At 41.2% G+C, this 18051-nt stretch overlaps 1 protein-coding gene across 4 annotated transcripts in view; it reads right to left on the reverse strand.

Moving 5' to 3' along the window:
- Positions 1-283: 283 nt before the first annotated feature.
- Positions 284-18051, reverse strand: part of Macf1 (microtubule actin crosslinking factor 1) — a 312940-nt gene continuing 295172 nt past the window's right edge. For 2 of the 4 annotated variants that reach the window (XM_051188727.1, XM_051188725.1), the window contains 7 exons: positions 17859-18021; positions 16643-16797; positions 15799-15873; positions 11425-11542; positions 5805-6016; positions 2547-2676; positions 284-1835 (listed from right to left, as the gene is read on the reverse strand). In XM_051188727.1, the coding sequence (XP_051044684.1) occupies positions 1579-1835; positions 2547-2676; positions 5805-6016; positions 11425-11542; positions 15799-15873; positions 16643-16797; positions 17859-18021 (1110 nt within the window). In that variant the 3' untranslated portion in view covers positions 284-1578. Of the gene's footprint in view, positions 1836-2546; positions 2677-5209; positions 5321-5804; positions 6017-10532; positions 10602-11424; positions 11543-14432; positions 14451-15798; positions 15874-16642; positions 16798-17858; positions 18022-18051 lie in introns of all 4 variants that reach the window. The other 2 variants (XM_051188726.1, XM_051188724.1) reach the window with 2 other exon arrangements.

The raw sequence follows: 18051 nt of genomic DNA on the forward strand, positions 1-18051 counted from the left end.
TTCTTTCTGTGCTACAGCCTTGCATGTCCATTTGTTTCTGCCCTACACAGTGGTCTCAAGGTTAACAGGATAACTACTTTGGCTTGTGAAGTTCCATCAGGCAACAGAAATTTCATCATACTGTGGAAGTTTGTCCACCCATCCCATGGTAAACTCACATACTATCTGTTGAATCACATAGGTGGACAGAATCCCTATGTGTCTGTGTGAAAACATCCCACTTCGTTGGAGCCTTGTTAAAATTAATGAGGGTAAAATAAAGAAAAAAGTAATGAGTTCTAACTTTTCCATCAAGAAAACGCTTGTTGAATGATGTATTTAAGTACTACAACATTTTTATGCCTTAGGGGTAACATTTAAATATAAAGTGGTTCAGAATAAAGCCAGGAATTACAAAACATTTGTTACTGCAAGCAATTTTAATACAAAAGTGTGTCTTGTTTTTAAACAGTTCATTGGTAGAGCTTCAATTTCTGCCTCAATTAAAACCAATTGAGATAATCACACAGCAACATGGTCGGAGCTGACGAGGAACAGCAGCTAAAAACAGGAGCCCCAGACAGCCCCCTTTGTAGTCACTTGGTCTTTATTACACACAAAAAAGACGGAAGCAAATGGGACTGGAGAACAAGTGTGCTGGTGAACTCCGTTAAAGGATGAGCAAGTATTTGTCTTAGGTCCACATTTCGAAATAGGCTTATGGAATTCATTCCTCAGTTTGTGGGAGGTTGATTGATTTAAATAAATAGAAAAAAAAAGACAGAAAGAAAAGAAAAAGGCAGATAAACAAATCTGTAATTCACAGTGCCACCAAGGAGTCTCCCTCACCAGGGCCTGGGGCCTGGTGAGCACAGGAGTTATTGATGGCTAGGCTGGACAGTTAGTTACCAATCAGTTTAAAACCCCAATATTCTGAAGTTTCCTTTTACCCCTGAATCCTAGCAGCTACGTGCCTTTAACACCAAGTACTGAGACATTAAGACAGTATTGCAATGAACTCTTTGCTGTATCATGTGCAAAAGCTATCTAGATGAGGTTCTGTCTCTTCAGCTAAACTTACATGACAGTAAAACAATGGAAATGCAATTTTAAGTGCCCTCTCCTTAGTTCTTACTAATTGAGGTGTCTGTGATTTAAAAAGAAGAGTTCCTTAAACATTGCGGAATTCTTATTTTTTAATATAATTTATCTTGCTGATATAGCAAGTCAAGTTTATAAAGAAGATGCATTTAGGAATAATCCTAAAAGATAAAGCAGGTTTACAACCCTGCACCACATGAAACCCTATTTAGAGGCTTTTCTTTTTAATACACATTTGCGTCTTGACCTTTTGTTTTCCTCAAATATTTCATCTCTGGGCCCCATCCATTACAGGGTTACCAGGAGGCAAATTTTATCTACATAAATATTCACATGAAAATAGTAACTTACAAAAAGGAAAAAAAAATAAGGCAGCTTCATAACACAATTATTCTTTTACAATTTTAACAATATAACTTCTCCCATTTAGAATAAATATACACCCAATGTATGGAGTAGGATTCAAAGTGGGTAGTGGTGTGGGATGCTTGTACAGTGTTATCGCTTGGGACCCGGAGTCCTGGGGGAGGCAGTGGTAGTCTTCTTAGACATGGTTGGGATCTTGGAAGGTTTGGTGAGCCCTCTTCTGGAGCTGCCCTGGCCCCCTGCAGCGCTGCTCTCGGAAGTGTCTGAGCAAGCGGACTGTGTCTCTAGAAGGTCAAAGTCAGAGGCATCACTTCCTCTACGGCTGCTGGCTCGACTCCCAGCCCTGCTCCCGGCCCGACTCCCAGGACGGCTGGCGGACTTCTTAGGGTCTGGAATTTAGGAATAAAGCAGATTTAATGGAGAAGGCATGATATGGAAACAAGAGACTGGAGGCCAAGGGGTTGCTGTTAATAGCTCTTGCTCTGCTGAGTGGCCGTGGGGGAATCACACCATTCAGGATCCACACTTCATCACCACAGCAGACGATGAGCCTTTTCTGGTTTGTGAGGCTACCTGTGAGCCTGTGTAGGCAGAAAGTGGCTGCTCTGAGAAGCCAGACTACCTTCCAAAGTTGCTCAGTCACCACAGCTAGGTAGGTGAACTGATAAGATAAGCAGGTAGCAAATGAAGGTGCAGTGGGAAGGGAAAAACTGAGGCCAATTTTCAGGTTCCCAGGAGCAAGAGTTGTAGTAAGTCAGCAGCCACTTTCCCAGTTCACCAGCAGCAGCCATAACAAAACATGGTTTATTGGGAAAGTTAGTAACAGTTTGCTTTAGATCTGGGCTGGCCCTTTCTGCCTTGCACTCTCTCAACTGTGACCATTGCTGATCCAGAACAAGGGATTCAGAGTTGAGTGTAGGAGGTTAGAGTCTGCTGCATTGACAAAAAGAAAGCAATTGGCTGCCTAAAAAGTGTGAGTGTCTTTCTGGGCAGGACACCAAGCACCCTTCCCAGCACTGGCTCCTGAGAGACTGACGCAGGCCAATTCAAAGCAGCTGGGCTATCCCTCCCACCCTCAGCCGACCATGGCAGGCACTTACCTGCCCGGTTAGTTTTGGCACCTGTGGAAGCTGGGGAAGAACTATTGCTGGTGTCACCAGCAAGGGATGTTCGGCTAGAATGAAAAGTTGGTGTTGGTCGTTTCAGCTTGCTGCCTGTTGATGGAATAACCTTCAAAATAATAAAAGGTCATATTTACTTGATAAAATCTTTGTAAGCATATAACTGAATTGTCTATTTAAAAGCCTCTTTATAGACAACCATTTGAAAAAGCAAATTAAAAGTTCAGGAAAACAAGTATTTATTTGCAAATGTCCTAGGTCATGGATTTTTTTTTTAATATTTTCAAGGTCCAATTAAAAACTTCCAGTGTCTTCTAAAGCCTGTTATACCTGAGGAATGGCAACCTTTCAATGTTTGTTATCCTGCTGATAAAGTTCCCCTAAAAATGTGAGAAAACATGAGAAGATCTTCAAGTAGTAGACACTACATTTAAAAATGAATGAAGCATCTTGAGAAGAGAAATCTAAATATCACTATATACCAAGTGTGCTGGAGCAGCAATTGAAAGCAGGCTCACCCGCCATCAGCACATGCAGCAGCTGCAGTCAAGATGTCCCCATGAGCTGGGCCAGCCAATGTCTCTGTGCATCTCCCTCAGGAGGTGAGGGGTGGAGAAAATTCTGTCTCTCCATTTCTAACAGTCTTCCTGTTCAGCCACCTTAGCTGTCTGGGCCGCCTTGCTGTTTACCCTATGACCTGGGGAAGTTGTGTTCTTAACTGAGCCCACATTGTCACTGTAGAATGACCTTCTCCCCAAACATAAGCATGGCTTAGACCATGTACTTCAGGGCTATGCTGGGAGTGATCTCAGAGAGGCCTCACCTCTCAGCAACACCTGACGCATTTCCATTTTTAAGGATAACATTTTCACTGCCTGATCTACATATTTGCTTATTGCCTCTTTGTCCCACATTAAAGCATCCATTCCATAAAAGCAGAAACATTTGCTTTATTAACCTCCCATCTTAGTACATACACCTACATGGCAAAAAGGGACTCTACCACCTTGTTGAATAAATGATGCACAGAAGTGTGTCCTAACCTGAACAAGAGCTGTCATTTTATGACTGCTGTTACTGGGAGGAGCTACATTTCCCCATGTGATTTTAAAAAAAATATATAATAGACAATGCAGATAAAGAATATTTTAAAGTCTGTTTTAAAATATTATTTATGACATGGTAATACAATTCCAATTTTTCCTTGAAGTAGGTTGGGTAAATTGTTTTCCAGAACCTTAAAGATGCTTTAAGATGTTTATAAGGAGAGTGAAGCACCCCATCTGATTGTGCAGGTTGAATTTCTTCACAGGAAAAGCCAAAGCGACAGAAGTGATTGACACTCAAGCAGGCACTCTCCTGGCCGAACACCCAGGAAGAGGAGCACCAGTTCCAAGACTACCCTTCCTGAGCACGGCTGCCTGGAGCCCAGAGCTTTGGCGCCCCTGGACTGGGGTTCTAGGCTGGGCCTGGCCATAGAGTATCAATGAGTAAAGAACTTGAAATGAAAGATTATATTGTAAAACAAAAAAGGGCCATCTCAGATTCCTATGGAATCTGGGTCATGAGCAACATTGAGACCTTTCATATTTGGAATTACCATGGAGCTGGAGCCATCACAGAGGGGAAAAAAGCAAGGGCAAGTTGAATCATGGGTTCTTGTGTAGTCAGCCAGTGCCCAGATTTTAAATTTGAGACCACAGGTCTGAATTGGAGTTTGAGCTGGGAATGGGATAAGTTCACAGGTGGAAGTTCATTCACAGCCTCTGCCCAAGGCAACACTGTGCTTGGAGGGTTAGAACCCAACATTCTCAGCAGGGGCTGAGAGATGCAAAGTATCTTGCTATTACACAACCTCTCTGCCAAGATTTTTTCTTTTCCTCTTTTGAGACAGGTTCTCAATACAGGGTCCACACGGCTTTGCCATCAGATCTGCTGCCTCAGTCTCCCAAGTGCTGGGATTATAGGTTGCTTCTCTAACACTGCTCTTCTGAAAGTGTTTAGGTATTTTAATGGCTGCATGTGAACATGCTTAACTGTTGGTATGTGCACTCAAATTGAAGCTACAGAAACCCAGGTACCTAAGAGAAGAAACCAAGAAGGTGGAACTGGAACCCCAGAGCAGTGGTCACTTGTAGGGAAACTATGCTCAGCTGGAGTAGACAGCACCCATGCCTTGGACCCATGTGGTAGCATGGGTAGCAACCACCCTGGGGAGGGGTCTTGCAAATCATCCTCCTGTTCTAAACACATAGAACATTGGTGAACATGCACTGTGGTTTAATTTCAAGTGTTTATAACTCGTCTGTGTAACTGACATTTGGAGACTCCAAGACACCTAATTACAAGTAGTATCAATAAATCAACAGCCAGGAATGACTGTTATCAATGCTATGCTTAAAAACTTATAAAGCTGGCTAACAATCTTGTTTTAGGCATCTCTTATTCATCTCCAGTTTTGGTGAATCCGAGTTAGAAACTCCTGAAAACACTTGGCCAACTTAATCAATCAGCTGTATCAGCAAGCACCCCAGAGATGGAAGACACATTGGGCTCATGTCAGGAAAAAGAGCTGGGCAGGTTCTTGGCATGAGTGAGGGCCTCTCCATGACTGTGTCCCACTCAGCAAAGCCATACTCTACCTCAGGGCTGAGTAGCTGGAGGTCAGGACAATGGCTGTCCCTGACATGGGTGCCAGCTTTACTGTTTACCAGCCAGGGTTTGTCATAACAGCGAGAGGACTGAAGTGGAGTCTGTGAAATGGAAATCCAAAGGGAAGGGCAGGAACAATTGAAAAATGGAACAGAAAGGGGAGTAAATTGGAAACAGAAAAAAACAAAAAGACACTAAATTTTAAAGAAACAGAAAACAAACAAAATGCACATAAGTCCAATGGGCAGAGATGGAGCAGGTAGGAAGGGTCTTCTTCACCTACAGCTACTGCACCAGTAGGCTCATCTGTCAGCTCCAGCTGCACAGACAGTACCTGCACCTTCCAAACCAGTGACCTAACTCTGGACAAGCTCCAATTCAAACCAGGAATAAGAAGAGAGAACTGTCTCTGACATAACCAGCCTGAACAGGCATTTTACAAATCCCTCAAAGGTGGTGGTCTGTACAGAGCTGCTCTATGTTTTTATGTTCTTTTTCTTGCTAGTCTTTTCAGGGTGTTGCCATCAGTGAACATCTACCAAGATGGGAATAGAAAAGAACAGCATATAGGAGGTCAGCACATACCTTGGTCCCGCTGGCTGGGGTGGCTGGAGAAGAAGGCATGGATGTACAGCTGTGATTACTCTGACTAGCACTTGAGCTGGAGCGGGTGGGAGAAGCTGCTCTGGAAGATGGTTTGGATCTTCGGCCCCGTGATCGGAATGGAGTCATCCCCTGGGATGCCCCTTCTGGCAGGATGAATTTTTCTCGAAGTTCTATGTTAGTTCTGCCTCGTGCTAAAAAAAAAAAAAAAAAAAAAAAAAGAGAGAGAGAGAGAGAGAGAGAGAGAACAAACACATACATATAGTCAAGTTATCTTAAAAATGTATCTTGGATAGTCATACAGCTGCTTGACCCCATGATTACAGTGAGCTGTGCATAGGTTTTATATCACTTATGGATTCTTTAAAAACAGCTTTGTCAAGTTCTGACCCATAGCAGACACAGTGGCTAAGATTTTAGCTTGCTATAACAAGCAAGACTATCAACAGAGCACCACCCGCTCTGTTGTCATCATCTGGCTTTGCTGCTGTCCCCTGGGGTAAGCAAACTGTAGCTGCCCAAGGAGACACAGATACAATAGGACACAAGCTTCTGACCTTAATCAAACTCCTGTCTTCTCTCTCATAGACATGTGTACTTTTGCTGAATTTTTGCAAGATATATGGTAATGATATACTGGAGAAAAACACTATTGGCATCAAGACTCTTCCATTTGAATTCTGTCAATCACAATCCTAAAGAATGGAGTTCAGGGAGCCAGAATAGTAAAGATGAGAACAGAGTCCTTAAGAAGTAAACATGTAGGGAGAGAGAAAGACCAAGACCATGCACAAAACTTCGAGTGAGAATTTGTTAGGTAAAAAGCTGAAAGCAGTAGAAAGCTGAAAAGAGCTGCAAATAGGAGAGGAACCAGGAACAGTACTGAGGGCCAAACAGGTGCTGTCTTAAAGCTTTCTGGAGCTGTGAGACCAGAACTTAAAATATGCATTTAGCCAGGGGTATCAAGTACAGCCAGAACGAATGTTGATGTAAAAGGCACTGCTAATTTAAAAGAACTACTTCCTCTGAAAAAGACTCTTTGATCTCTCACTAGACAAGGCACTGCAGTAACCTTGGACCTCCTCAACCACGCTGAACTATCCATTTTAAGAATACACTAAACCTATCTGGCAGGTGGTGGCAGAGTCTTGATTGAATAGACATTTGATAATTCCCTTCTGAACATATTGCCTGGGGGAAGAAATAAATCTGCAGAGGATTCAAGAGGAAGCCTTGGGAATGGCAACAAGTTGGGGACAGCCACATTTAAAATGTTTTAGAGAGGGCTACAGGCAGGAGGATATTTAAGCTCATGAATCTGAGACTAGTTTGGGCAAACAGAGCAAAGTTCCATCTCAACAAATACACACAATGAAGAGGACTATCTGCGGTAGAGTGATAAGATTATGTTCCCCCCCACACTACAAGTTATACAGTATTACCACATGCAACACTATACTTGATTTTCATTAGCATCTCTATCCCATTAGACAAAGGAATACAAGTGCCTGCTAAGACTGGTCACGTCACATTAGAGGTAGCTTCTCTTTACCCTGCCTCCAAGCCATTCCTGGTCATTCTCTTTATAGCATTACCCACATCAGCTTATCTCCACTACTCCACGGCATTTGCTGGGTAAAGATCTATTTCATAAGGGAACCTTCTTGGAGTCCCAGAAGTCATGTACATGCCAGGTATGGAGGTGTGCATCTGTAACCCCAGTGCTAGGGACAGGAGGCAGGCAGATCCTGGGGGGCTCACTGGTAGTGAGAGAAGATACACCAGCATCAGCCTCTGGCTTTCACAAGCTACGGCATACTTGCCTTTTTCTTCTGCCAAGAACAAAAGTTGCTCATTCTTACAACCTATAGCACGTCACAATTAGCATACCGGCATAACTTTATTTCTTTGAGCAACTGTATACATACTTTTAATACAAAGATATTAGGAATATTCCTCCATTGTCTATGTGTCTCATGTTAAATTTCAACTAACTTTAGTGTATAATTTCATCACTCACACAAGGGTTAAATGTTACACTTCTAATTTGTTAATAGTTTTAAAAATACCGTATCCAACGCTATGACAACTTCTAAAATATTTTTGAACATATCCCGACGTTTCCTAAGGATAAATTTATACAATTAGCTTTGCTGGGGGAGGGAGAGACATTTTCTTCAGAGGTGTAATCCTATGTGCACACAGCCATATATTTTTTAGATTACAGTACAAGTGTGTTGTCAGCATGTACGCATAGGTAGTAACATGTGTGCCTAATGACTATGGAGGTCAGAAGATGGTGCAGAGTCTCCTAGAAATGGAGTTGCGGATGGCAGTGAGCCACCAGATGGGTTCTGGAAACCGAATCTACTGTGTCCTCTATGAGTAACTCTAGCGGCTGAGCCAGTTCTCTCTCTCTCTCTCTCTCTCTCTCTCTCTCTCTCTCTCTCTCTCTCTCTCTCTCTCTCTCTCTGTCACTCTGTGTGTGTGTGTGTGTGTGTGTGTGTGTGTGAGAGAGAGAGAGAGAGAGAGAGAGACTGTTTGTATGAATGAGTGCAGGTGCTCATAGAAGAGGGCATCAGATCCTCTGGGGCTGGACTTATAGGCAGTTGTAAATCTCTTGATGTGAGTAGGAACTGAACTCTGGTCCTCTGCAAGAGCACTATATACTGCTAACCCAGCCATTTCTCCAGCCCTGGAAACTATCTTTTAAATCTCCACAAATGAAGATTTCTAGATCTTTATTACCCAAGGGAAGTAATGTCTAACCCTTTAAAATATACACAGTACATTAGGCACAGGTATATTCATTTTGAAAAAGAAGAGACATGCCCCAGTGCCCATGTATAAGTCAGAGGACAACTTCAGGGGTTAGTTCTCGCCTTCCATGATATGGTTTCCAGTCATCAGGCTTGGCAGCAAGTGCCTTTACCCTCTGAGCTATCTCATCTCACCAGTCCTAGAAGCACTGTTTTTATTTCCATCCAAAGCATTATGTCCTTCGCCATTAAAACAAACAAATCTCCTTTGCCACAAAAACAAACAAATAAAACCCTCTATGGCTGTATCAGAAAACTATAAATAGCAAACCCAACAAGTGGAATATTATTATTTTTTAAACTTGACTAAACTAACACATTATTTGACACCGTTTATTGTTTCAGTAACGAATGAGCTGGCATTAATAATCTTGTCACTAATTCTATGATGTCCTCAGTATATCATCCTCTATAGTTCACAGGCACAAAGGATACAACAGCAATTGACTCTACAGAAACCCAGATATGTCCTTATCCACTTCCTCTCTATTTTTCAGTGAAGGGTCTTACTATGTAGCCTAGGCTACAATTCTTGATCCTCTTGCTTCTGTCTTAAATAGATGGAATTATAGCCAAGTGTTACCAGGCCTAGCAAATAACTTGTCTTCTTGATGTTCATGTCCTTCCAACTACTGCCAGGCACTCTAGCCCTTCGGCATTTATTTCTAGCAATGTTTAGATGTGACAGGAAAGTCCACTGATAGCTACTGAAAGTTGCTGGTGAATTCTACTTCAGTCAATGGACAGAAGTTGATTGCTAAGCTCCAGGGAGGTATTTCTGGAGAGTTGGAGCAGCTTACCTTTGCTCTGAAGGATGAAGAGGGCTACCAGTTCCCACAGAAAATAGCTACTAGGTTGCCCTCCCAAATTTCGTTTGAGTTCCAAGTTTTACTGAGGAAGATAAAGATATTGCAGGTAGTATTCTTGCCAGCCAGCAGCATAATATAATTGTGAACAGAGCAGGCAGCACAGGAACAGGCAACCAAGGGTTATAAATGCCACATGCAGTGTTGTTGTTGCTCAGCCTAACTTTATATAGGACAGGAAAAATGGGACCATAATAGATTTAGAGAACACTATTTTATTGTTTTTACAGAGATAAGGTTAAAAAGATATGTATGTTGCTTCTTATTTAAAACAGTTAAAGATTTAAGTCAAGGACACTGGTTCATGATATGATTAAATACTAAAACTAAATCTTTTTAGAAACTTCTGATGGCAACCATTGCTCCTCAGCTGTTACTCTGGCTTGTTGGAGTGTATGCAAAATGAATTAAATAAAAGAAGCTAACAGATACGCCTGCACTGATGTGAGAGGCAGACTTCTGTGTCTAAGTCTTTCAGAATGATTAAAAACTACTTCCAACAAGATTATGTAACAGTACCGCAAACATTTATTTTTGCTTAGTTTATGAATAAGCTTTAGTAACCTAACTGCACAGGCTGGACCAAGTATACACATGAAACAAGTGAGAGGTCAGGACCATCGCCCAAGAACCTAGTTGGCCCTTAAGTTACTTAAATTTCCATAGTTCAAGCATCTTTAAAATGGAGATAACAGAATCTATACCTCACAGGATGGATATGAGATGCTAATATGTTCTTATTTGTAAAGTGCTTATGGAGAGGTATTTATTTATTTTTACTTATATACTTATTCTTTATGTAGAGGTATTTAGTAAATAGTATTCAAATTCTGTGGATACCACATCATCAGAAATAGTTTATACCCTGTCAATATGGAGTTGTTGGGAAAGCAATGGTTTGGCTATTGTGAGCATTCACCATGGCAGCAGATATCACAAAGCCAAGAGATGTTATAGTTGAAGAAGCAAAGCCATTCTCAAAGGACCAGGGTATAGGGGAAGAGGGACAAAGCATAAAAGCCAACCTATGGGAGACTGACTGGATATCGAAGAGCTGGAATCAGAATGCTTTATTTTACTCCCAGGATGATGAACTGGAATAAAAAATATGTAAACACAAAGACAGAGACAGAGCAGGAAACAGAAAACAATCAAGGAAGACAGACAGCTGGGGCTCCTGTGCACCCACATGCAGCTTTCCTAACAGGAAAAAGGAGTAGATGTAGCTGGGCAAGGTGTAGCAGCTGGGACTTGGCCATTTGTTCCCTTGCTGCAGCTACAGCTACTAGTTGCTCAGGCTAAGCTGATGTTTTCTTTTGCCTAGAGGTGGGTGGTTATCTTTTCATGTCTTGCTTAGGTAACTGTCTGTGGGCTGTAGGCACATGTCCTTTAACTTAACTTTCCCCCATTAAGGATGGTCATTAGTCACTGTATGGGAGGAGTTTAGTGTGCTCTGAGTCTCAGCCATAGAAATTACAGGCTAGAGGATGGGAGGCTCTAAGAAGAACCCAAAAGTGTACACAAGGCTTTCACTCCAGGTTAGTGCTAATGTCACACCCAAACATAAATAGGTAACACCAATAAATTCTTTTCTGTTTTGGAGACAGGGTTTCATTCTAGCTCAGGCTGGCTCTGAACCTGAGAATAACTTTAAACATTTTACCCCCTGCCTCTACCTCCCAAATATGAAAGGCTAGAGACACCAACAAATTCTTAATTCTCATTCTTGAGTTCTTTCCTGACAGCATCAGCTTCTTCGGGTTTCTCTACCTGAAACCCCGGGATTCTAATCTGTGCTGGATGGGACAATAACAGACACCTTAGCAACAAGACAAAAATCAGAAATGCTTCCCAGAAAATCAGTGTGGGTTGATATTATACCCTTCCATGTCACCCATGGTCAGGGCGCTTCCTTACCTCGGCAGGGATCGTTTTTCACTAAAAACTCATCCAAGGCCATCCATCCTCCACCAACACGAACCATCACAGTGCTTCGCAGAATACGGACCAGCCGTAACTGCTGAGAATCTCCAAACTGGAATCAAGGGGAAATTCTGTTAACAGGAACACCTTAGTGTAGACTTAAACCCCCTACACTCCCAAAGCAGACTGTATTCAGACAGGAATGATGTGGCAGCCAGGGAAGAATTTTGAATTCAATTTTGCATTTTTACATTGTCATAAAAAGGTCAGCAAACAGAAAAGCAGAAAGATTACACTTATGAACCACTGTTGTAAAATCTTTCTCCTGGGATAAAATTAGCTCCTGATGGCCACATCCTGGCTCCTGTACCAAAGGTAAAGGAGGCAAGATGGACATGTATTTGTTCACTTGGAATCTTCTGAAGGGTCTGCCAAAAGCGAGCACCCCACACTGTTATGTTTATTTCCTTAAGGAATGGGGGTCAACTTCTGAATACAGTGTGCTGGAAAGTTAAATGAATGATAGCAAATACTAAGTAAGTCAAGCATTAAAGAGACTCTTGCAAAGCAGCCTCATTACAAGCTTAGAAGATTGGTTTTTTTCTTCATCCGGTCTCAGAAGTATATCCTACATGAACTCTGAGATGTCATCAGGAGAAAAAGTTTTCAGGATGAATAAATGATTAGATAGAATTAAAATTTAGTTGAAGAAACAGAAATTTTAATTGACTGTCATGATTAGAAACAGTGTTCAATAATCATTCTGGACCTTAGAACAAGTATGATGGGCCTCTTACTGTCTCCATTCCTAATCTCCTACTTCCCAGTTCTACCTTAATATTTGAACTTCCCATTGTAAAAATTGTCCTTTTCCCAAAACAAAGAAGCAACAAAAGAGAAGCATACTAAGATTTCAAAACAAACAGCAAACCAAAAGTCAAAGAAATAGAATTCCTAAGGTTATTAAGAGGCTGTTTGGGGCAGGATTTTCAAAGTTAAAGGAGAATCAAAACTTTGAAACGGAAAAAATCTGAGATTGCAAGAAAAGATGTGTGAGGAGGATACCCAGCCCTCCTCCTCAGTAATGACAAACTGGCGGCCGTCTCTGCATCCCTCTCTGCTCTGACTCAAATGCATGTGTGCACAGGAAGAAGTCTGGAAAATGCTGCTCTTCCTCCCCAGACATTTACTACTCCAAAACAAAGCCTTATGCCTTCTGTCTCACACAGCACTTAGGTGTTCACAGTGGCCAGAGTGACAACACAGTGGAGAAGAATCAGCACTTCCCACAGCTGTAAGGGAAAAGACCTTTCTGGAAAGGAAGCTAGACCCTACCTTGGAGGGAACAGGTTCTGGGGATGACTAATGTGTCACTAATAACCTGAGCCACTATTTTGGGTTTTCTCTGGATAGGTGAAGAATAGAAAGGATATGCACCTGTGTGTCTTCCAGAGTCAAAAGGAAGGGGTGATCTAGGTATCTCCTTCCTAGAATACTACACCCTCCACTTTGTTATCCACTGATCTCAGGGGTGCTTTTCTTAGTATTTCCTCAAAGCTGTCTGAAAGATTCTAATTTGTTTCTATTGAGCTGCAGAGACTCAAACACTCCAGGTGGTGGGAGGGTTACATAGTCTGGAGGCCTGCAGCAAGGCTGGGGGAGAGCCACAGAGAACTCAGGCTGGATCCTGGCTCTGTTTCCTTCTCTCACAGGGACTTGAGTTCTTATTACATTAGCTGTGTGAGTGTGCCATGCAACCTTTGAGGCCTCCAGTCCTACTTATATAAAATGGACTTCATAACATTGAATGACTCATCAAATCCTCCCCAGGTTAAAGGAGCAGTAGTAGAAAAGGGTGTCAATGCTTCATCAAAGGGACCCTACCTAAAGGACGCAGTTATCAGTAGAAGGCATACTGGGCACTGACTACAATCATTACTGACTAGGTGTAGCACTGGAGACAAGAGTCTGGGGATGTGTAAAGCAAGTGTTCTATCACTGAGATACATTGTTAGCTTTCTTATTTTTCAAAATATGAGACAGTGACTTGTTAAATTTCCAAAGCTGGCTTCAAACTTATCTCCCAAGAGGCTAGGATTACATTTATGAGGAAGGTATTATGCTCAGCCTGGGAGATTTAATTAAAATGAATGACTGTTTTCAATCTTACATTTTTCTAGTCTCTGTTCTTCCCACTGGCCCAGAATATTACTGTAGTTAGTGATTATTGAAGAAACTAGACTTTAACAGTGATTTAGGACTTTAAATTATCTCTTGGTGTTTCTAACTTCCTGTCAGATAGATTGAATTTATTCATGCAACTTCCTTCCACTTTTGAGAGACAGCACCCAAGAACCCTCAGAACAGATCTCAAAGGTTAGAGTTGCCAAGTAGAGTCACAACTTTCAATACTTCCAGTTTGAGGCCATTTCATTTTGAATGGCTGGGTATAATCTGCAAATTTTAGGTAGAAGTCAATTATGCTTCCTTTCCACATTATAAATTATACTTTATATTATAAAATGTAAATATAAATGCCTATAACTAGTAAGTTAGTACTTAGATAAAATTATGATACCCTTCGGACTTTTTGACTCAAGTATACATTACAAAATTTGTATTAACTATTAAAAGACTGGCAATGAATCAGAACTGTGCCAATGGCATTCTGACCCCAAATACAGAAGTGTAAGACTGGGCTCTTTACAGGTGGAATGAGCTGATAGCAGAGCCTTGTTTTTTTTTTTTTTTTTCTTCCCCTGAGTCATAACAGTTATAACTCAGTGCCAGCCTAATTTGGAAAGGTAAATATATATTTGTATCTTTTTGCTGATAAGATAGGTTTGTGATAATAGCTTTGTTAGCAGTTTCTCCACTTGGTAAGACAACCAGATGTGACCCAGGCATGCTTCTGATTATGTCCTTTTCCCATAGCAAAGAACAGGCAATGTCAGCTACAAAGACCACATCCACCAAGAAAGACATTGCAAGGCACACTGTACCTGATTGCCGAGGAAGAACTACAGATAGTAAGAGTAAAGGATGCAGGGGAAAAAAGAGAACATTTTTGTCAAGTTAACACTAAGAAACAGCAATTTTTTATCATATTACCAATCTAAGTACACACTGACCACACTCTTACAGGGCACCTACCACAGAAAGATGATTTTACAAATAAAGCCTGAACTCTATTCTGTCAAACCATCTCACTCATTGGTAATTAAACAAACAGAAAATAAATACAAGAACACAAAGCCCAACATGTAAGATAGAACTTCCTGGAGCTGACTAAGTGCCCTGGGCTGGATAGAGGCAGAATCAGCCTGGCCCCTTCAGCTAAAAACAGCAGAGACTTGGTGTATTTCGGGACGTCCTTAACTCAGTCCTGGCGGTTGAGCCCAGGGTTTTGTATATGCCATGCAAGCACTTTCCTACTGAGCTTCAGTCCGAGGGCATTTTTGAGTTCCTAATGGAACCCAGATATTCCCGTGTTTCAACTGAAGATGGCCATCTAAATCTTTTTTGCTAACCATAGATTTTTCTTTTCTTAAAAATTTGGGGCCTCTTGACAAGCTGATGAAAAGTTTAGGAGTCCTGGTTTGGGTCTCTACCTCATCCCTGACTCTAGTCTCAAGAAAAACTAAAATGCAAGTATAGTTTACTGTTCCTTCTAGTCATACCTAGCAAGTCTTTCCAGGGAAGGAGTCTGGCTCCCCAGTGCATGTAGGTTCCAGCTATAGCCCAGCTCAGCACAGAAACACTAATGTGCATGGGAGCCACTTATGTTTACAATGACCAGTTCTTGGGGAATAAATCATCACTCTTTTTAAGTGAAAAAATTAGAACAAAGGAGAATTTGTATGTGCCCCAAAACATCAGTGGCAAGTGCCTTTATATGCTAAATCATCTCCAGCCCCCTCATTCCTGTTTAAAAAAAAAAAAAAAAAAAAAAAAAAGAGTTATTTTTGTGATATAGCCATAGCCATGGTTAGCTGAAACTTGTAGAGTTGGCCTTGAATTTATAATGATCCTTTTGCCTTTGCCTCTCAAGTTCTGTGGTTTTGGGCAGGTTACCAGGCTCTGCTTCAGTCATTTGATAACACTGTTTCCCAAAGTCCCTTATCTTCACTCTCCTTAAGACGGGTCAGCAGTGAGATGGGGGCTCTAAAATGTTTTCTACCTTGTCAAATACAAGCTACATTCTCCCTGGATAATGGTAGCTTTTCAGATGGAACCGCACAGGGCGTGAAACCTGACACCAGGGGATGAAGGTCCAGAGGTTCTAGGCCTCTGGAGGCACCAGGAGTGAAAAGGCAGGATGACACAGGAGGAAACGACCTCCGCAATGGTTGTTTTTCTCTTCCTTACCCGGTATTTATTCTCTCCAATCTGTTCCACCTGAAATCTTTTTGCACACTTGCATTGAGCCACTTGTCTTGTGACCTGTTGGTTGTGAACAGCAAAAGGATGTAAAGGTAGAGAAGGACTTTGTTTGAAAATTTGTTTCTTAAACTTTTTTTTTTTTTTTTTTTTTGAATGTTTTTCCTTTGGAAACAGGATTTCACTCTGAAGTCCTGGCTGTCCTAGAACTCACTATGCAAACTAGCTGGTTCCCAACTTGGAAAGATCTGTCTGCCGTTGTCTTCCAGTTACTGGGATTAAAGGCCTATGCCTTGTTCATTTTAGGCTTAACACATGCATTTATATTTTTTTAAAAAAATTAACCCACCCTACTTGAGATAAAAGAGATATTGAGAAAAAATAGCAGATAAAAGAAATATTCATCAAAATGACCAATAAAGTAAATCACAAACTGAGCCAAATTTCTACCTAGAACCCTGAAATTGTCAAGAAATCAGTCTCTTTCCACATTTATGTGTTTCCAAGGATTGAGTTCAAGTCCTTAGTGCATGGCAAGCACTTTTCCCCACTAAGCCATCTCTACAGCCCCATGATACAGCTCGCCCCTTACTGCTACATTTAAAGTCCACTTGATCCCTTACAAAATTCCTCCATTGACCTTATAGTACTAGAGATGTGAGTACTGGAGTTGGATCTATCCTCTAGACCCAGCTAAAAATCAGTAGTCAAAGGCCTTCTAGAGCTTGTTGAAACATTAACTCTAAATATTGATTCCCAGGATGATTCACACATCCAAATTCAGAGCAATATAAACCCATGGTCAAAATATTATACTTGAAATTCCCTATACCTCATCTTCAATTTTATCTGCATCGGTTGTTGGTCGGTAGGCATCCTTGTTGGGATGTAGGGCAGCCACAAATTCATAGTAGTCAATGTAGCCATCCCCATCTCTGTCAAAAATGTCAGCCACAGCTGTCATTTCTAACTTGGTGGTAGGGAACTCTGGGAAAAAGAAAACAATTTGAAACATTGAAATATATGTAGTTGGTTGGCAAATATACAAGTACCCGAAGAAAAAGACCTTTTTCTAAAACAACAACAAAACCACCACATATCTACTCTGGAAAATTCAGGAGATAACAAATTGTACAAATATAAACCATTGGCTCAGCTGTTAGGAATACTAGTTGCACTTGTAGAGTACCCAGGTTCGATTCCTAGCACCCACATGGTAGTTCACAACCATTTGTAGATCCAGGGTATCTGATGCCCTCCTCTGACTTTCAAGGGCATCAAACATATGCACATGCAGGCGAAACAAAATAAACCCTCACACATAGCATAAAGTGAATAAATTTAATTTTTAAAAATATATAAATCATTTTTAAATGTATCACTCAAGGACTAGTGATTGTTGTTGTTGTTGGTTTTTTAATGTTTTTACCTACAGACTCTTCACCTTTATTTTTTGTTGTTTTTTGAGATATGGTTTCTTGTAGCTCAGGCTGGACAAGGATAACCTCAAACTTCTGACTTTCCCTGCCATTGCTTGCTGGCATCACAGATATGCACAAGCATAACCAGTTTACAGGGTGCTGAGGATAGAGTCCAGGGCTTCATACATGCCACAGCACTTTAATAACAGAGCTCTATTACTGTGAAGCCCTCCTCCCATTTAAAAAATAAAAAGCAGCATCAGACTTCAGATACAGTAAAAATATAAACTAAATCATTATTACAACCAACCATAGAATTATGACTCATCTTAAGAGTTATTATGTCAGCACTGTTGGTGGCTTAGGATGATGTCATTACTCTAAGATAGTGTTGCTTCGGAATAGCATCCTGTCTGGTTTAAAATTTACAATCACTTTTGAATTCTTTCTATTCCTGCTGATAGGAGACTCTTCCATCTATGAGAACAACAGACCACACCCAGTAGAGAGCTTCTTCCCTTACACTATAGGCTTTACTTTAGAAAGACCAGTTTACCAGAATGTTACACTCCTACCAAGTGTGAGGAGTCCAGGTGTGACCTGTATGTAGAGTAAGAATCAACTTACTGGATGCTAAAATGCCATCGATAAACTCCTGACGTGTTATCTTCCCGTCCTGGTCCTTGTCAATACGCCGGAAGAAATCCATGACTCGAGATTTTTTGTGATTCATCCAACGCATATACTTTTTCCTCCAGACATCAAAGTCAAAGTTGGCAAATTCCTTTAACTAGATGGAAGTCAGAGGTGTCAATAAGTC

This window comes from Phodopus roborovskii, unplaced genomic scaffold, assembly GCF_943737965.1.
Source record: "Phodopus roborovskii unplaced genomic scaffold, PHOROB, whole genome shotgun sequence".
Lineage (NCBI taxonomy): Eukaryota > Metazoa > Chordata > Mammalia > Rodentia > Cricetidae > Phodopus > Phodopus roborovskii.